This window comes from Nelusetta ayraudi, unplaced genomic scaffold (genome assembly GCF_046127955.1).
Source record: "Nelusetta ayraudi isolate G7.1 ecotype Tasmania unplaced genomic scaffold, CSIRO-AGI_Nayr_v1 ptg000059l, whole genome shotgun sequence".
Taxonomy (NCBI): Eukaryota; Metazoa; Chordata; class Actinopteri; order Tetraodontiformes; family Monacanthidae; genus Nelusetta; species Nelusetta ayraudi.
In genome coordinates this window covers 4,413,132-4,434,098 of record NW_027466109.1, presented here as the reverse complement: position 1 = coordinate 4,434,098, position 20,967 = coordinate 4,413,132, and the positions used below count along the sequence as shown (strand labels likewise).

At 47.1% G+C, this 20,967-nt stretch overlaps 2 protein-coding genes across 2 annotated transcripts in view; one reads left to right on the top strand and one right to left on the bottom strand.

Annotated features, from left to right (window-relative positions):
* The window catches only part of foxd2 (forkhead box D2), a 122,939-nt gene that overhangs the window by 75,145 nt on the left and 26,827 nt on the right, over positions 1–20,967 (top strand). The window lies entirely within an intron of this gene.
* The window catches only part of trabd2b (TraB domain containing 2B), a 61,708-nt gene continuing 41,648 nt past the window's right edge, over positions 908–20,967 (bottom strand). Inside the window, exons 4-7 of the mRNA XM_076039654.1 lie at positions 18,855–19,029; positions 5,217–5,313; positions 2,499–2,750; positions 908–1,696 (exon numbers count right to left, since the gene is read on the bottom strand). Of these exons, the coding sequence (XP_075895769.1) occupies positions 1,456–1,696; positions 2,499–2,750; positions 5,217–5,313; positions 18,855–19,029 (765 nt within the window). The 3' untranslated portion in view covers positions 908–1,455. The remainder of the gene's footprint in view (positions 1,697–2,498; positions 2,751–5,216; positions 5,314–18,854; positions 19,030–20,967) is intronic.

Sequence of the window (20,967 nt, the reverse complement as noted above, 5' to 3'; positions counted from 1 at the left end):
CGTGAAAAGGGGTATTTCAATATAATGTTGACCGTGCGTTTGGCTCAGTGTAGCGACCAGAAGAGGAGCAGTGGCAGAAGAGGGATAAACACGATCGCTGGGCTCTTGCACGTCCCCTCCAGGAAGGCGCCTCACGAGCAGGAAGTTCATCGCTGCGCACTTAAGGCGGAACCAGTTCTACTCCCAACTCCGTGAAAAAAAAATAATTCAATTGGCATTAAAGAGTGTGTTCAAATACTAAAGATGAAAAGGATACGTGCTGAACATGACTCGAGTAAATTCAGCTGTTTTGAATTGAAATGTTGGAGTCACGCAGAAATGTAATTTATGAAAGAAGCTAGTATTTTAGCTAGCATTTTATTATTGCCCGCCGTTCTTTCTACATCGTCATTACATTGTTTATTTTTATTTCTCGTTTGTTCTATTATTTTCTGCCAGGTTGTCAGCCCTGGTCTTAATTGAGTGTCCTCACCGAGTGGCAGTTGCCTGAGGTGTACCCTCTTCAGCGGCCGGTAGGTGGCAGACTGAGCTCACTTGTTGTGAATTCCCCCTGTTTGACCCTTCGACACTTCAGCATGTTTTACAACTTGCAGGTGATGTTCTCAGGCAATTATTATTTATCTGCCGTTACGTAATATTAGTTCTGACACTCAGAGGTGAGTTCCTGTGTGCCTGTCAGATAAGAATGAATCAACGTTGGAGCGTCCATCCAAGAAAAACTGACAATAAATAATCAGTGTGAAAACATCCTTATTTCACAGATAAGAGGAGTGTTTATAGCGAGGCAGACCTTCAGGGCCAATCCATCTCCTCTCACTGTTGGCTGCCCTTCTCCATTTCTTTGGTTTTGGCTTCAAAGGTTTTGATCACAAAGAACAAAAAAACAAAACAAAAACCCTGAAATCACTTTTCTAGTTTTCAGAGTTTATTTCCTTTTCTTCAGAAAGCAAGAAAATATATTCTTTTTTTACACCAGAAAATAAATATACAATACTTCTTTATGAACAAAATGCACAATTTACAAAAGTGGCTCCGTCTCCCACACGCTGCCGTCACGGCGCCGCGTGGGCTCAACTCATTCACCGCTTAGTTATGACTGTTTATTAGTATTTTCTATTCTTATTCTTAAGTTTCTTTTACAGTAAAACAGCTTCAGGTAGAATACTCACAAACATTTTTTTTAAATCTTTTAGTTACAGGCTTTCATCATACTAGGTGTTTGTTATTCTACCATGTTGCTGTCATGAGGTGTGTTCAGGATGCCGCAGTCCACTGGCCGCTGGTGTCCAGGTTGAGACGGACACGTGCAGGACTGCTGCCATCTCCTCCATGACGGCGGCCTCGTCCCACTCCACAGTTCTGCTGTGTCCTCCCTTTCTCTTTTGCATATGCCGTTGTTGTTGTTTGCGTTACCAAGTGCTTTTTACCATTCCCATTCTTGTAATTGTCCCATGGTCACGACAAGAGCAGCGTGTGTGACAGCAGCCACGCCGAGATACACGACAGCGCAAGGGCAACGTTGACTGCGATCTGCCGGGCAGAGTTGGCGCCCGGCAGGTGGGACGAAGGAGGGCTGGGCTGCTGCTGCTCCTGGGTGCTGTGGACCTCTGACTGCCTGCGCTGCTCCTGGTGTGTCAGAGGGGGCTCCACTGTGACATAGCCGTTTACTATCCTGACGTCGGGTGGTGGAGTGGTGCTACAGGGGAGAAGGAAGACAAGTTTCTAGTTTCTCCCAGGTTTCAAGGCCCAGAGTTTTAGAGGTCAGTCATTATGGCCATATTTGTTTTGAACAAAAAGTAATTTTTTGCTATGACCCCCTGAAAACACACATATATAGATAGCCCCTTGTTTACAGCCAAAGACACCTGGATTTTGTTTTCTGCTAAAAGTGATGCTGCTTGTGCTGGAAGGTTCTGAAAATGAAGAATTAACAGCTGGCTGAGTGTTTTGGAACTGTTCTGACATTACAAGGGGACAATTTTCAGAACTATGTGTTTTTAACATACTTTCTAAAAAGTAAAGCATGCAAGTAAAAATGAGTTCATTGACAGGCTGAACTCGCACACATTTACTTCTTTAAGAAAACACTTAAGTAATAAAAATAATGTTTTGCAATTTCAGACATCGGAAATGTAATTTCCAATAACTCTAATGGCTATACATATTTATTTTTTTTAAAAAAACAAACATTTAAAAATATGTATTTTTAAAAAATACATATTTTATTGGTAAACATCATTTCCTAATTAATTTCCCTGTTTGGTAAATATTGTTGCCCCATCTTAGTGACTTGTAATGATTCATGTGGATCTTATAATAAAAAAAATCCGGCATCATTAATCTTTGCCAGATGTATGATGCATTTGTTCCAGAGTGGGTCTGAAAACTTTCAGGCTACTTTCCTTGGCCGCTGACCTGCGCAGAACTAAACAAGTCACTAATCTCCTCCAGCATCGGCTTTCTTTGCTTCGCTTCTAAATCATAAACGAACATCTCACCTATCCATGCGGACCCAGAGGTCACTGAAGAGTCGTGGTCTTCCATGGCCGCGGTGGGCTTTGCGAGGCCTTTTGTGTCGACCGAACTCCTCCAGCTGACTCAGGCTGTCGGGAAGCAGCATGTGAGGCAGCTCCTCGTCTCCCAGCCCGGCCAAGTCGTCCACTTCGTCCAGCTCCAGCTCCGTCCAGGCGGTGCCCGGGATGTCCGAGTCGTCGTCCACGGAGCCAGCTGTGAGATCTTCAGCTGGTCTTCTGCAGGGGAAACACACGCAATTTATTGGAGAAGCGGTCATAAGTTCCAGTTTCATCAAAATAGAAAATATAAGAGTTCATCTTGCGAAGATTTAAAGTAGCTGCCGGCAACAATGTTATTGTTTGTGGTTTTCTGACCACCGCTCTGCTGCCTTCCACTTAAAGCTTCTGACTTCAATCAAGGACGCGGACGCCACATAAGGGCCCCTGTTCCCCTGTAAACGCCGCACTGGCAGGAATACCTAAGCGGGCAACATTAAAGGACGGTCGCAGCTCTTGCGGTCGCGCTCTTGCGTCAAAAACTGACATGTGCACAAAACAGACCACCCAGGATCAACGGGCCCTTCTCCTTGAAACATAGTCGCCAACTTCTTCTTTCCAACATTACTCATACTTTCTCTTGTCCGCTTCCTGTCAATGCGGCTGGCACGGTGCTTCCACCTTCAAAGTGAAACATCAGGACTCAGCGGGGGAACAAGCGAGAGAAAAATGCAAGTTCACACACTCACTCGTATGACTCCTTCCTCATTTAATCACCGGTGGACGTCCCCACGCGCAGGTGTGAACTCGGCATCGAGAGCCATTTATAGATTGGATCGTCGGACCACCCTCTGACGTGGTTCTGAGGCCACATGTGACCACGTTTGTTGGGGGAATGTTTACACGTACGTCTCCCCGGCCACAATGAAAGGATGCCAACACAAATGACGCCCTGCGCCAAACAACAAGAGGCCACAACAACAAAGGAGAACTAAGATTTCCATGAAAACGCGCCGCCGTCCCGGGTCCCATTTGCAGATTACAAGCCTGGACTCTGCAGTCCGCCCCGGGGGCAAAGCAGCAGATGTTTGAACGCAGGCGCTCTGTCGGTTTCATTATTGAAATAACATTCCCCCCCGAAAAAGTCCCTTAACAATCCTCAAGGCTTTAGTAGTCTTTCGTTCGGGAGGCTCCATAAAGCGTGTCCATCAGATCCACTGATGTCCACAGTCGGTTTTACGGGCAAGAGAGTCGGAAAAGTGAGACCCGACCACAAGTAGCCGCCCGAGAGCGAGAGACGTCGGTGCCAGTCCAAACCAGACGGTACAAACCGTCCACGAAGCGAAAAAACCAAAAGAAATCACATTACCGCTAACACGCCTCGTGATGGATTACAGGAAGGAACTTAGCCGCGACTTCAACTGTCGGGCTGCTCGGGCCTATCGGCCCCCGTAATGGCTCTGGTCTGAGGCTAACGGCCCCAATAAACACCTCTAATTCAGCCATCTTGTGGTGTTTTTCCTCTCGCCTGAAATGTCACCTTGTATCCTGAAGGCACCGTTTCAAAGTCCACACACACGCGCCTGCATAAGTGTGCGGCCACGCGGTTGTGCGCGAGCGCGTGCGTGTTAGCACCATACTTGAGTGTTTTCTAGCGACCGCAGAAAGTCGGTCCACTTGACAGCTCTTGAATAAGAGCCACTGGCCAGAGGCCTCGGCTGCTGCTCACAGGCTTCCAGCTGCAGCTCTCTCTCGGACAGACGCACGCAGTCAACGCTCTCAACGTGAGGCACCCTCTGTCTTCGCCTTCGCCCTCCCCTCTTTTCACCCTATGCCGTGGTGGCTCTTGTAGACCTTCTTCTTGTTTTTCACTTAAACACACACGCCGGGACATCTGTAAGTCTGTAAGTTGCGCGAGTCTGATTATAAGACCGAGGTCCCCGCTCCCTCCCTTGGCACCGTGCACGTTCCGCTCTCCCCCGCACGCACATGTGTGTTTGTGTTGACAGTGGAGGAGGGAGGGGGCGGGGCAGAAACACAACTGGCGGCTGGCCTTTGGCGGCCGGAGGAGAGAGACTGGAGAGAGGAAGGAAGGGAGGCACCCAGGGGTCGAGGAGGTATCAGATGATTCCTGCATAGTTGAGGTTCATCTGACCCAAAGAATAATTCAATCTGCATCGGCGCAGAAGTTTTTTTGTTTTTTTTCTCAACTCAGAGCACAGTGCAGGTTGGAGACCCCGGTCCCTCTGTGTGCTGGATGATAATATGAGAAGTACAATTTAAGAATGAAATATTTGCGTGTAGACGCAGATTTCTAGGTTTTGCGTTTGTGTTTTAGTTGTGAGAGCCAGGACGGGGATGTAGTCACGCTAGAGACAGACAGCAAACTATATGGCCTTGTTCAGACTGGCAGCCAAAATGCGATTTTTAAGCCTACCCAGATTAAAAGCGGATGCCTCTTTTGTAGTCTGAACAGTCACAAATCACATGAAATCCGATTTTTGTAAAACGTATTGAAACCACCTTCGGGAGGTTGTTTCAAATCGCATTTGGACAGATGCGTCTCAATGTGAACAGCTCCAAACACACAGATCGGTTTTGACTGTCCGTGATGTCATTGGAGGTGCGGATCTGTAATGTAATGGAGCAGCCTGACAACGGTTGCCTGAGAGCTTGTATTTGTCCAGATTGTCCGTGTTGACTCACTCTGTGACGGGCTCCTGGTGGTCAGGCGGCACGTGGACGATCTCGTAGCCCTCCTGCCTCAGGATGTCCAGCACGCTGCGGTTCCCCAGGAAGTGACCTGGCGACAGAAACAAATGATGCAAGAGAAGTTAAAAAAAGAACACACACCTTTTTTTTTGTTATTGTCGATCATTGGTGGCTTTCAAAACCTTAGTATGTACAGCATATGTGGCAATAACCTAAAATTTAATAACTCGATAGTGTTTGTTTGCATCATCAGTGGAGTTAGGGTTCAACATGGATTTTTCTGTGGCTGATGGAGAGACGGAGGCAATTTACTGTTTTTTGGAACAAAATATTTAAAACTAAACTAACCAAAAGTTTTAAATATTTACATAAATATTTAAAATAAAAAAGCTTCTTCAATAAATGTAAACAGAGAAATATTTAAAACTAATAATGTGCACTGCATCTGCTTCTTCAGCACTGGATCTTTTTGAAAAAAAATGAAGACATTGTGCCTGTTAGTTGTTAGGTGCCTGTGAGAATAAAACAAGATAACGGGGTCGCAGAAACACTTGAACTTGACGGCCCGAGCTCCCCACTGACAATGATTTTCCCATATCTGACGTGTGGGGGGTGATAGTTTCATGCCTCCAGCACTGCATTATATCTTTGACATCAGAGAACTTTTGCTCTTTAGGGGCCGCTTGCTGCTCTGCAATAACTCTATGTTCTTGGCACGCCACCCTCTGCCTGCTCTCCTTCCTTCACCTTGTGTACAATTCCGGCAGAGTAACATCAAACATTCGGGCCCCGGCCTCCTGCTGATAAAAGCTTTTTTTTTCTTAATTTCTCCCATCGACCGATAATCCTGCGTGTCACTCAACCCGGCAATAAGCTGTAATGCAGCCTGACATCACTCTGGCTAACAGGAACTCATAATTGCACTCGCACATGCACATAACACACACATGCAAACATTTGCACACACACCCAGGAATTCACACGCACACACACACACACACACACACACACACACACACACACACGCACACACACACACACACACACACACACACACACACACTTCTGCTGCTTCTCTTCTGCAGCTTATTAACAACACGTTGACAATGTACGAGCCTGTTACTCGCCTCTTTTTTTTCCTTTTTTTTTTTTGTCGAGGCCCTTCTGCTCCCACTCAGCCCCTCACCCCCTGCCAATTTTATCATCATAATGGACCTGATCATTCCTGAAAGTCAAAGCGAGAGGCACGCGGTGTTACACTTTCTTGGCAGCCGAGTTCAAAGGCACTTCTGGGATAGGCCGCCGAGTGAAAGGAGGCTTCTAACAACAGTGTCGGCGAGATCAGATGGGATTACACACAGCGGAGAGTGTGAGATTGTGTGTGTGTGTGTGTGTGTGTTTGTGTGTGTGAAGGTGGGCACATCTGCTAAATATCGGGCTAAATGTTCTCACAGGTCCATCGGATGTGTCCTTGTTTTTTCAAGATCTTCAAGGATTACGAAAGCTGACAGATGTGGAAAAACTACTTGCGACAATAATTAAACTTCATTTGTCTCCTTTGCTTTCAATATTAGTCGACAGAATGTCAGCGCGCAGCAGACTGAATCGTATTGTTACCTAAACACACCCGCACTGATCAAACAGAACCTAAATAGGGAGAAACACAGACTAGAGCCGATTACAAAAGGTTGGACGGTGAACAACAAGGGATTCTTCTCTAGTGGCAAACTATTTGACTGGACTCAGTCTCAGTCGGCCTCGTGTGCAGCAGGGATTCTCTAGAATGTTTTACTCCACTGAGCAAGACAAAGAATTACAGGACGGATTTCTCATGTTTCCAGAAAATGCACCAAGAAAGCAGAGACCCATTATATAACACGGCAATGGTAAAGAGACTTTGCACCTTTAAAATGTTACCCAGGAAAAATAACATAAGAATTGAATATTAAGTGTTTTTTCCTGCCTTGTTTTCAATATAATATCGTCTCTGGCGATATAAATCGTAATAAATGAGCGGCATTATCTCATTAGTGTTATGAAGATGTTAACACAGAGGAGGCAGCAATCAGTGCAACTTTACACAGCACGTACTGGGGAAGAAAAAAAAAAATAAAAAGCTACCATATTGCATGTAATCCAGTCCCGCTTCTGCAGACATCTGCTGCGTTACTCTCCTGCTCATCTCCCCACATTCTTCTGTCTTTTCTATCATCCCCGACTCCAGACCAGGAGCGGCAGCCAGAGTGGACTCATTGTGTGACTGCACACTGACAGATTCAACAACCCTCATAACTGTGTCAAGCAGCCATTTCATTAATTTTCTTCAGGCCAGCCGGCCGGCCGGCGGCAGAGGAGAACACCTCCTGTGTGTTCTGTCGGGTGGGAGGTCAAACCCACTGTTGGATGTGTTGACTTGATTTCCTCCGTTTGGGTGTCGGGAGCGACACACACACACGTGCACACACACACACACGCACGCACGTGCAGACTCGTGTGTGGATGTTGCGACTGTTTACTGTGCTAATCGGTGGTTTTCCTTCATTACAAGCAGACTATTTTTTTTGTCCTTTAAAACCGTTACATCAACTATTTAATCCTTTATCTGATTTGCAATTTCCAGGATCCTGTAAACAGGCACCCACTCCTTAAACAACCCAAAGGCCTGCAATGATAAAAAAAAAAAAAAAAAAGAAAAGAAAAAGGAAACGACAACCTTTGGGAAGTCAGGAATAAACTGCAAACAGCAATAAACACACACTTATGGCCCAGTTCTCCCACTCAGCCACAAACTGGCATTCTCTTTGCGAAAACCACCGTTTCCCAAATGTTGATGGCGTCAATGTTTGAACTCCAATTGAGGGAATTGCACATTTCCCGGAGTGGGAACAATTTGTCAAAAAAAAAAAAAGTAAAAAAAAAAAAAAAAAGTATATAGAAATAGACTTCACAGTTTGAAGCAGGTATTTACTGCTGATGTCTGTTCTTGTTTGTGTCTCTCTCTGAGGATCATCTCCGCCCGCGTCTGTGAACACACGCGCATGTGTGAGCGCGTGCATGCACGCGCATGTGCGGGTGTGTGTCTGCGGCGTTGAGGTTGGGCGGCTAAGTGTGTTTGTATGTGGAGTATCCAGACGGTAAACACTTTGATGCTTCTGAAGCGGAGAGAGGAAGTCCAGCAAACAGCTCCATTAGTCAAAGTCAGCTGGCTCAAATTTGCTGCTGCTTTTTGTGGAACTCTGTGGAACAGGTCGGCGGCAGCGGCGGCAGCGGCAGCAGCAGCAGCAGCACATGATTCTACATTCAGACAGTCTATATTCACCTCCACTTCAAAGCCAAATCAGAGTAACTGAGCAAGCTAAGCAGCTTTTCGTGTTCTTCTTACTTTTCTTTGCAGTATGTCAAAATGACTCTAAAACAGGAAAAATATTGTGACAATAGTTTTATATTATACCCATTTTATAATTGTTATTTATCACAAAAAACTGCAGAGAAAACATACAGAAAACAGCATAGTTAGCCTTTTGTTTGCAACCTCCCTCCTTGACATCAATCACTCAGAGCTGTTGAAGTGAAAGGGAGTTAACTGACTGAGTAGGGACAAATACTACTATTACACTGAATATTATGTTAGACTAGTGCTTTAAGATTGTTTAAAAACATTTTTATTATTACACAGTCATAACTATATTATCATCTTTCTCAAATCGTTCATCTTCTTTACCCACTTTCTCCTACATTCTGGGTCTGCTGGAGCCTATTGCAGCCGTCACAGGGGTGAAGGCAGGGTTACACCCTTGACGGGTCACCAGTTCATCGCAGGCACAAACAAAGACAAACAACCGTTCACTCTCACGTACAAATTTAGAGTTCCCAATTCACCTCACATGCATGTCTTTGGAGCCTGGAGAGAACCCACGCAGACACAGGCAGAACATGTAAACTGCTCACAGAAAGGCCTCAGGCCATAAATGTCATTTCCAAACTTGCTTGTGCTTTCATCTTTATTTACGCTGCCAGTCTGCCCAGTAATCTGCAGCTCAGCCTGAGTCCTGAGGCCTCTGCACCGCCACCGGTGACTATCACATATCGGAGCTGCTGAGCTGCTTTTGCCACTCTGCCGTCATCGCCCTCGTCAACACGAAAAGCCTCACACTTTAAATATTTTGGCCAAAAAATGACTCAGGTGGGGGAACGAGCACGACTGTGACAATTTTTTTTTTTTTTTTTTTTTTTTTTGGTGGCGTGCGAAACGACCTCACAGGGTGGCTCCCCGAGTTAATGACCCAGTTAGTCCCCAGTCAAATAACCTCTCCATCCATCATTACCGGGGTGAGTCACGGCGCTCCACCTTCCCCTCCGTCTGACTGAGCGTCTGTATTTACTGCAGCTACCGCTCACTTGTCTCGGGAACAATGGCCTTTATCTGTTCTCAGCGCTGTAATATATTTGAATCGTCGGTGCCTCTTGTTTTTTTCCCCATCTCTTTTATTCTGTGTTGCCACCCAGGGTCGACCCGGCAAGTCTTTACCCCCTCTCTTATCTTTTCACGCCCCATTTTCTCTCTTTGCTCCACCTCGAGTTCAGCCTCCCCTCCCGTATGTGGTTGGATTAAGTCAACCTGGCGTCTCTTTCATCTCCTCACATCCTTGTTGCAGCTCCCGTGGTGTCGAGTCCAGGTGACGGGAAGTGAGCGGAAACCAGGGTCTTAAAGTGCCAGAATAAAGACTCGCGAGAGGAAAATGATGTTATTTTTCATTTTTCTCACAGCCGAATGTGTTTGCAATTACGCTTGTGTAAGCAACGGATCGACCGATGCGCACTGGTGGTTTCAAACAAAAAAAAAGATTTCTGAAAAAAAAAAAAAAAATCTTTGACTTGGCTCGAGCGCAGACCACCTCGTATGAAAAGTGCAATCAGACGACCGGCAGTGAGAGGCTTTCGAGGTGGTGGTGGGTGGTGGTGGGTGTGTGTGGGGTAGAGAATTATACTCTGTACTTTAACGGTGGCCCGAATAAACACAAAGGTTCATGACAGGACGGACGAGGTGAGGACGGAGGGAGAGAATGGACGCGGCGCATTAATCAGAGGCCCAGAATAATCGACTCGACGTGCGTCCTGCACTTAAGCCGGAACGCACGCTGGGTGCCGTCGCCGCAATGCGATGTAAACAAACACAGGCCGCTACCTCCCAGCAACGAGCGGCGGCGGCGGCGGCAGATTAAAAGGGGGGATGAGACCGTGAGGGAGGAGGAGGAGGAGAACACAGAGAGACGGAGGAGAGAGGAAACCAGAGGGGGAAACACAACAGCTCCGTGTTTGACAAGCCGGTGTCTCGCTCTAACTGCTTCTGAAATGTTTTTCCTGCGCGCCTGCCACGGGACGTCAGGCGGCGGGATGCGTGACAAATTGAGGCGAAGGGGAGGGTTTGAGGTGTGGGACCACCGGGAGACCGGCGGCCAGCTTCAGACGGCGCCCCCTTTAGATCGGCCTCGTGCTCGGCGCATCGCTGCCAAAACCCGGCCGCCTAATTCCAGTCGCGGCGTCGCCGTGGAAGTTGTCAAAGACTGACAAACCAGAGCTCCGCCCCGTGATTGTAAAAATGGGGCCCGAACAGCAGTAGCAACTCACAGTGACATGAGAGGAGAAGAGGAGAGGAGGAGAAGAGAGGAGAAGAGGAGAGAAGAGGAGAAGGCAGAAACTCTCGGTTGTTTAAGAGACATATTTGGAGCGACTGCAGGGGACACAGCTGAATTTTTTTCTGTTTGCTAAATTCGCTCATATCTTAATGCACTGACCTATTACAAATCAGGCTTTGACATTTTGACAGTGGCACTGTTCCATTATCCTCAAAACTGAGACGGACGACTGCTCATTATGCCGTCTGCCTGCCAGATTTATACAGGTTTAAACTGCACTTGGTGGCATTTCACCTCTGATTAAATCATTAGAATGGTTCAACTCTGGACATGCACAATTGCCCCATTCTGCTTAATACGGCAGATTTGAATAGCAGTCAAAGGTAAAGATCATCAGCTTTTTAATCTGTCTTGTGCTCATTAGCTCAATTTTCCACAGAGAAGACAGAAAAATCGAATCCAGTTTTCCTCGTGGGTTTCTTCGTAGCTAATTTTTATTAGTTTGCATGTACGCCTCAGGTCAATCTGTCACGAGCAAACAATACAGAAGTAGCCTATCATATTTTAAAAGGACCAGTAAAAACTTGGTCGGCATCCCTGTACTTTGCCGTTGAATTTTTCTTTCACCAGAGCCAGAGAAAAAGAGGGAAAACAAAAGCTCAGTCACAAACGGCCTTCACTCGCTCTCCTCATCTCGGCGATGACTTCAGCGCACCCTAACACAGTGTGACTGCCGGCCTCCCAGCCCCACGAGGGACAGCTGCGGACGGTTTGTGCTCTGCTCAGAAGCAAAAGTCACGGAAAGCAGCATGAGGTTTCAGACCCAGAAGCCGACTTTCCGAAGGACGGCCGGTGTCGGAGAGGCTGCAGGGTGGCCTCAGCGGTAGTCCAGTCCGCTTTCAAGTCATCCCTGAAGTTTAAATATTTAGATTGCGCGAGCGCGGCAAAGCTCCAGTGGCAGGAAAAGGGTGTGGAAGGCAGGAGAGCACAAAAGGTGCAACAATGAAAGGCCACGGGAGGGACTGGGAGTGGAGCCGCGGAGCTAACAAAATGAAGTGAAAATTACCCTGTTGCTTGTTTTTTTTAAAGCATTTTTTTGTTTTGTTTCTGTCAGCTGCGGTTTTTACCCTCCACCCCTGCTGAGACAATAGGAGTGCGGGGAGTAGCTGGTAGTGGAGAAATAGCCCTTTTTATTGACATACACAAACAGCCAGCCACCCACTGTAAACAAAACACACACACACACAAACACACTAGTAGAAGATTTGGCAGTGGAGCAGCGCTCTGCCTTTATCTCCTCCGTCTCATTCTTGCTTCATTTCCTTCCCGTGTTGACTTTATACATGCAGCTCGGGAGAGAAAAGATTCTGATAACTCAAAGGAAAACACAGAGTTTCTACAGTCAGAGGGGTCGGGGGGCGGGGGGACTGATTTACACATGCAGGTAATCTTGTTTATGTGCATTATTAGCGAAGGCTTAATTGTCGTCCTGTGTGGGAAGGAGAAGGAGGAGGAGAGGAGGGTAGTTTGTGTGCGTTGGCATGCGTCTGCGCAGGCACAGCGGGGGCGTGACCTCAGAGAGAAGTGCCTTGGCTGGCGGTTGCGTCTGCGACCGCGAGCACGCCTGCACGCAAAAAAGCGCACAAGGGCGGCTGGTTTTCATTCGAACCCGGGGCTGACTTACACCTGGAAAAGGCGACTGGGTGAAATTATCGGCCACACCACATCGGCCCTAAAGAATTGGACCTTTGTGCTCCCGAGTCAGTGCGTTAAAATTCGACCGGGTGAGCCAAGCTTGAAACATTCGCATGATTTTTTTTTTTGGAAATGTAGCATAAATATTTCAGACTTTGCCTCTCTGTTGTCCGCGAGGTGTGCGAGCTTCAAACAAGCCAACCGAGTGGACTGATTCAATAAGAGCAAGAATCCAACCATGAGACCTTTTTTTTTTTTTTTTTTTTTTTTTCACGAGGTGGCATTCCAGAGTGTGAGGTGCCCCATTGTAACACTCGCTCTGTGAGAACAGGACTTTGCTGCCCTGGCTGGAAACTCGGCCCCGCAAGACTTGAAATCTCAAACACAAATATATGCCACAGTGGGCCGTCCAAGTGCCGTCAGTCAAGCTAACCGCGCCTTAGAGACACCCGGGTTCGAATGACAAAGTCAGCCATGGGGGAGGCGGGGGCACTCTGCACCTTCCAAGTCAGACGGTCAAGTATGCAAACATGTACAAGGAAAACCGGGAAAAGCCATTCCGATTACCACCCAAACTCAGATATTACGCCCACTCCCTTTCAAGAGGAGTTCAGGCGGCTGGGAAAAATCAAGTCGGCAGCCGCACAAGTAGGGCTGCAGTGTGAATGGAGGGGCCGGTGTTTTAATTAACGGGAAGGGCTAGAGAAATAAGCACACAATGTTGAAATATTTATACATTTTAATTTTTGTAGGAAATCTCCCCTAAACTAGACAAGAGTGGTCAGATTTTCTACAGCTGTCCTTGAAGGTCTCGGGCCGTTTTGTTTTTTTCCAGACGCGCTCCCCAGTGGAAACTGAGCTGAGCCATAATTTTATTATCACTTTGACGTTGCCAGTTTAATACTATCCGACAAGATAGACAGATAAATAAAGATTTTATTCATAACTTTAGAAGGTCAATTTTTCACCCTTTCCAAGCAACAAGCACCTGTTGATTTTACCTGGATTCTGACTATCATGTGTGTGTGTGTGTGTGTGTGCGTGCGTGCGTGCGTGCGTGCGTGCACTTCATATGATACATATGTTCACTTGTGACAAGTCAGAGCCTTCAAGGACGAGTGTTTCCACTGAGGCGAGCACACTTGTGTCTATGTGTGTGTGTGTGTGAGAGAGAGGGAGAGAGAGAGAGCGAGAGAGAGAGAGGGAGAGAGAGAGAGAGAGAGAGAGAGAGAGAGAGAGAGAGAGTGAGTTAAGACTCTCTTCGCACTGTCGCTGCTGTCTACGCCAAGCCAAGCTCCTTTTTAAAAAGGCACATCTTAAAGTGTGCTAAGCTGCACTGTCAGCATGGCGGTCGGAGGAACATCCGTCTCCCACCGCCCGTGGGTTTTGTCACTTGGTGTGATGAGGGACCGCCAGAGAGCGGATCACTTCCTTTGGATAAAAAAAAAGAAAAAGAAGAGACAGCGCTGGTAGGACAGAGCAGCATCTAAGTGGCTTGAGTGAGCTTTTAACGGAGTGAGGGGTGAAACATGAGCACAGGCTGCAACAGGCAGACCGACCCGAGAGGAAAAATGAACCCAAGGCGCTCCAGGAGAAGAAGAACCACGGAGACGCAGGGATGGGAACGCCAAGCCTGCTCTTCCCCTCTGTCATCACTTCCACACCGCAGCACCAAGAGCAACTGAGAAAAAAAAACACACGGGACCGCAAGGCGCCCGCACAAGGGGCCATTATTGGAGAGCCGTTGGCCCCTGAAACGTGCACGACAAAAGTTGTTTTTTCAGCGAACCGGCGCGAAGCGGAGCACGTATCGAACGCAGAGGAGCGCCACGTACGCAACTCTGAAAGCTATGGCCACTTAATGGAGGTGGAGGGAGGGGGAGAATACCTCAGGTCATGTGACCTCTGTGTTGCACACATGCGAGCACGCGCGTGTGTGTGTGTGACGTGGTGTGGAGGCCATGGCAGCGTCAGGAAATTCCACAGGATGTTTTCAATCAGGATCGTCAGCGGCAGCCAGAGGACTGGCAAATGAAAACCTGATGAAGTCGACCTAATGAAGCTCCAACAACACAGCGCACGGCCAATTTTTTCAGCTTTTTTTTTTGTTTTTGTTTTTTTTAAGGGAAAACGCCGCACAGTCTTGAGTCCGGCGCGTGTCGGAGGGAGCGGAGGGTCGCAGCGCAACAGGAACCAGCCGTCACCCTCCGCCGACTATTTCTTTCTGTTGGGGAAACAGTGATGCTTTCGCTCGGCCGCACACGGAACGCTGATGCTGTTGCATAACGCCGCAGCTAATAGTAAACAGCAGCGACCGCAGTGGGCCAAAAGCAACGGGAACCGCTGTGCAGAGACGGTGGGGAAACAAAAGCTGCGCTGCAATTTTAACAACGTGCAATAAGCAAAAACAATGTTCAGCCAAAAAAAAAAAAAAATTGCCCATTTCGCATCCATCCATACGCTGGGCTAGCTGTCTGTGCATCTGATGGATTTAACCATTTGTTTAAAAGTTTTGGCTTGCTTTAAACCTGTACCCCCTACGTCCGCTCAAAGTGAATCCGAGCTCTCTTGCAACAGCCGGCGGCACGTCGCAGGGACGCCGCAGTGAGCCGCGTGCCACCGTGGTCGCCTGCATCACGTCGAAATGCGTGTGCAACTTCAGCACCACGGACAGCACCGAGGGTTTATCAATAGCTTGTTTTGCGTCAGTGATAGGAGTCCAGCTGACCCCCATCGTGCTTGATGTTTCGTGCCGGCCGTGGATGCTCAACTGCTACCGAGTAACAAACTAACATGAAGAGCCGAGTTGGTGTCCGCAAAAGGTGGGCGGGGGAACAACGCATGAAGCTTACCAGGGAAAAATCCCTGGGAAAAACTGCCATTGAACCTTTGTTTGTGGTCAGGAGTAGCACAGTTGGGTAATACACATGTGTGCAGTGACCAGGGGGAAAAAAATTGAGTCAAATGTAAATAAATGAAAGTTAATGGTGAAGGTTTATCGAAAGGACTTTGGGTTGCACAAAAACAGCAACGAGAACAAACAAACAAACGCTGAGTCAAGTTGATTTTCCCTGACGCACTGCAGAGTCACGACAGCGTGAGCTCAGCGAATCATATTTTGGAAATCATCCCGCTGACTGAAAGCCGGAGATGCGGGTTAACAGACTTTCTTCTGTGGACCATCAGTATCATAAAATCTTGGCCCCCGACGTCGAGCTCCGCCGAGAGAACATTTCTGCTCAGTCAGACTCTCTTAAAAACCGCCCGCGGCGACTCAATTGCGCCTGATGGAGCCTCTCTTCTTTTTTTTTCCACCCCTCTCATAATTTGTATTAATTACCTGTCAGCTGACATGAGGAAAAATAAAGAATGTCTGTTTGGACGTGCGCACGCTCGCAGATGTTCCCTGGCAGTCGCGGAGACGCGCGTGAAAGCGATTGCGCGGCAGGAAGGTGTAGGTGTGTGGCGAGAGGAAAGTAGGGTGCTGAGCCGAGACGGCGATGGATTTCCTGCCTCGACCACTTTATACCCACGCTGCGAGGTTTTAATTGCCCTGTGAAAAAAAAAAAAAAAAAAAAGCCCCTGGACTGGACCGCGACACGGGTAACTCTAGAGGACGTTGACCCGAGTGCTGCCCCGGCTCTTTCCCGACACTCCTGTTTTCTTTCTGCGCTCTGGACCTGCTTCAGGCTGGAAGTGAAGCGGTCCAAGGGAAAGGCAGCTGGAGCAGCCATTAAATCTGTTTGTTTACTCATTTTTATTTTTTTTGGCCAAAAACGCAAAAGCAGGAAGACGAAGAAGAAGAAGAAGAAAAAGAAAAACACGCTTGACAAACAGCCACTTGACACGGATACAAGTGGACACAGACATTAGATTATATTAGGCGAGCAAACAGCTCGGGGATCAAGTCGTTATGCGGCAGAGTGAAGGCCTGCGGTGCCTGCGAGCCCAGCGCCTGCAATAAAACGCACTATGTTAAATGGGATTTTTGAGATCCGACCATAAAGGAGGGATTTAATGCAATCGCATTCCTCCACGCCTACATTTTGGCCCGAGAGCGGCCGGTCGCCATTTCCCAAGACGTTGAATTTATTTTAAATATGTTCTCCATTATCCCAACCTGTGCACCTCCTGTCCTTTCACTTCTGCCCGAGCCCCAGCGGTTAGATTGTAATCAGCCTGCGAGCAGGAAGCGAGTGGAGACGGTGCTTTTTTTTATATAGAGGATCTTGAGGAGCGACGTGTGCACGGATTTATGGGAGCGCCGCTCGTCACTTAATACACCCGTGGCATCGTTGGATGGTAAAACTTCACAGCTGAGTGGAAGTGAAGAGTGGGAGCTGGGACTGGTTTCTCCACAGCGTCCCAGGAGCGTAAAGAACAGATGAGGGGAGGGGAAAAAAACTTTGTAATTAAAAAACATGGAGTTCACTTTGTTATGTGGGTCGAGTAAATCTGAGACACAACGTGCATCTAAAAAAGAAAACTCAGCTTTGCAGAAGACGCTAATTGGTTTTTGTGGACATTTTAAAGCTTTGTCTTAATGAATAAAACTAATCTGGATTCAATGTAGAATTGGTTAAACAACCATCAAGTGCAATAAGAAGTTGCTTTTGATGGCAAAAACAACTAGTCTTTAAAATATTTCCCCAGTAACATATTTTTTTCCAAAATATTTAGATTTCAATCTTGGACTCCAGTCAAGTGTCCCTGTAATCCCCCAATCTTCATATTCTAATTAAGATTCTCAGAGTGAAAAGTAATTCAGATTGAGCAGTTGGACCGCGGTTGGAAATACATGTTCCTCGGCGCTGCTCTATATAAGGCTCTGTTTCCAGGTCGTCCCGGAATGACACTGGAAAGAAGCCGCAAGGGGCGAGTCGCGCAATTAGCCTCTGCTGAATAGATTAGACATGAGCTGCACGCAGCCTTTGATTGCATACTTGGACCGGAGCGCAGCATCCATCTGAGAGCTGGCCGTCCTCGCTGCCTGCTGTCGGCTCCTCCGGGTTCCTCCCGCCCGCCAGCTCAATGTCTGTGTTTGCTGTATGTGCGGCGCGAGGACACGTGCGTGCACACCCACGGACAGGAAGCAACTGGAATGGTTCTTATCAGGTTCTTACACCCTCTACCTATCTCCACACACACATGACTGACTGCAAACACCGGGCTGCTCTCTTCCTCAGGAATTCCATTAGAAGGGAAAAGAAAGAATCATGAAAATCAAAGACCGCAATAGTTTGATGCTGAGGTTTCATGAGGGGTTTCTACTTAATGTTTACAGACCAAGTAAGAATTTGTTTTGACCACATAATTTAACAAATTTGCTCCTCGTCAGTGATGCTCATTTGCGAGGGTACAAAGTGAAACGTTTTCACTAGAGACTTTAGCGGCGGGCCCTTAATTGTGGCACATTTAGAGCCGGGAAACATTTTGCTCTCTATCTTTATCCGGAAAGATTTGCTCGATTAGTCCTCCGACTTACATCCGACTCCCGGCTTTAATTTGATGTTTACTGACGCAGCTCTTACACAAGCCACCGCAAAAGACTGAGTCAGGCACAGTCGACAGATTCCAGCCTTTAAACAAGCGTAGCAACAATTTTGAATACAATACATCCTGCGCTTAAGCTTTCTGGTGTCTCTCGTAGCTTGTATGAGAGGAGGCGTCTGTTAATTTCCAGCAAAAAGCTTCAGTGCTTTTGCTTGAAAAAAAAAAAACAATGTGTGTGTGTACTGTATGTGTGTGTATGTGCATGCGTACACAGAAACGTGGAGACACAACGGCACAAAGGAGAAAGTGCAGACACATACACGACACACACACACACACACACACACACACACACACACACTTTTCCATGAGGACACGCTTCTCCATTCAGGAAAGATTAGCATTAGCCTGGAATGCTAATTGAAGAGTTCGTAGTTTCTTCATCTCTGAGGAATTGGCAGCAATTGAGGCTTCTGCGTGTGTGCGTGTGTGTGTGTGTGTGTTTGTCTGTCGTGCTGGATCCTTTAATAATATAAAATGCAGTTAAATTGCCAAAGACCAGACCATCGTGTCCTGTCACCGTTCTCCTTTTAGATCTGCTCCACATGAAATCCAGCAAATCGTTAAAACTAAAAATACACATTACCGTCACACTCTGCTGCTAATTCCCCTACACACGTAAAAAAAAAAAACCATTCAAGGCAGAAACAGAAGTTGGAATAGCTCTTGTGAAAGGATCCATATAAAAAAAATGTTTGTCTTGCGGTCAAAGGGCAGTATGCAAAGCCTCTCTGAGGGTCTCCCCTACCTGCGCCAAAGGCGAAGAAGAAGGTCTGGTTGGGGTTCCTCTGCAGCAGGGCGGAGACGCGGCGGGCCATCCGCTCGTTGCGTTTGTAGATGAGCTCCTGGCGGAAGTAGCTGTCGATCTGCAGGGCCGTCAGGCGGTCGTGGTCCGGCAGCGAGCTGTTGATGAAGTGAGGCAGCTGGAAGCAAGAGAGCGACACATTTTTTCAGCCTTAATGGTGAAAATCAAGAGCAGCATGGCACGAGAGTTTACATTAGACGCGTGGAAAAAGGATATTAACAGGGAAAAATGAAGAGCGAACGGACGGATTTGCTGGAAATAACCTGGCAGACGGGGCCGGGTGCCCGCGTGAGTGCGAGACTTGGCGGGCGGCGGCTTTGTTAGCGAGGCGACAGCTCGACGGAAAACGAACAAAAGTCGAGACGGCCTGCCGGACCGACGAAGAGGCATCAAAGACACCGGAGCCAATCAGAGTGACTGAGCTCAGCCTGCCGGGACACATTTTCCCTTATGTGTCCGCGTTTGCTAATGTGTTTACACGAGCGGCTGAGTGTGTGTATGTGGCCGCGCCGGGCTGGTGGAGGGTCCAGGCCGCAGCAGTGCGAGGGTGTAAATCTCTCTTTAATTGCTGTGTGATTTATTGAAGGCCGGGGAGGCGGAGACTCAAACACCCCAGGCTGTTAATCCGTGACGAGGAGCCGAGCCCGCCGAGCCCTCCCACCCGGATAAATCTGCCTGGCCATCAGCGCGGTGGGTACTCCTGATTCTTTGCAGATCTTCTCGGCAGAACACCGGAGGAGTTGTCCCATCGTTTTTTTTTTGTTTGCCTAGTAACACGAGAAGAGTATCCAGGTTGGGAGTGAAGCAATATTTTTTCAATCCGTTGATTAAACTCAAGTGCGAAATGACAGCGTTTCCGCTGAATTTTGCTATTCAACAACAACATCAACAACAACAACGACGACCGCAGGAGGAGTTTCCCAGAAGCCAGTGAGGGGAAACTCTGGGTTTTATTTCCATTACAACAACCGCACTCATTGCACTGTCACTGTCTGCTGTAGGAGTGGTTTGTCTTCCCCAGTACTTATCTGCATTTGTTTTTGTTTGTGTAAAGTAAAGTTTTTTTTTACACTATAATACAGTATTCACCACTGTGTGTGACTGTCCTATCTTTGCTTCTGTCCACTCATACCTTGCCAAGTCATCTGACCAGCAAATGTGAAAAATATTGTTGAGTTGTTTTTGTGTTTTTGTGGGATTATTTAAAAAAAAAATTAAATATAAAAAATATCGTGAAATGTGAGCGTTAAACTTGTTTGTGCTATTTGGGAGTTTCTAGGGAAGGGATATGTTTGCTTAATGTGTGTTTTATATTTATATTATATATTTGTTCCAAGGTTAGAAATGCACTTCCAGTCTGCTGAATGTGCATTTTCTGAACAGGGATTTTTTTTTTATTATTCCAACAACTATTTTTCTTGTGAACGTACGGTGGAAAAACAGGATTTAGTTTCACATTTTGTCCTTGTACAGTTTTATTGCTCCTACATCTTAGACTGTCCCCTGCAGTTCCTCCTCCACCTTTCAAACTGTGCACCCAGTCTGGATCTGAGCTGAAAGCTGACACTTTAACCGAGGTCCATGAATCAATCTGCTTTAACTCAAACCTGATTTTTCATTTTTTTTTTATATGTGTGATGTAAAAGAGAAACTCTGCAGTCTCACTCACACTGCTGGGTCTTGGATAAATACATAAAACACTGCTTGAGTTATGTGTCTCTTCAGAGGAGGCCTCTTTAAGTCTGATGCATTGCCCCCGGTGATGTCAGCAATGTCTCATTAGCTGTGAGTGACTGAATGCTCAAGTGGGCGGGCCGAGCAAAGACCTTATCAGACAATTGGAGCCCACTCCTCATTTGCGCGGCGCTGCGAGCTGCAGCTTGTGTTATCTGCCCCTAGAGTGACACATTCACCTCTCTGACACGACTGTCAACAGCCGAGGTGCATTGTGGCCCCGAGTCTTTTTTTTGACATACAGCAAAATTGTTGTGCATTTTTTGGTTTTTGTTAAAAAAAAAAAAAAAAAAAAAAAAAAGGAATGCTCAATTTATGGGAC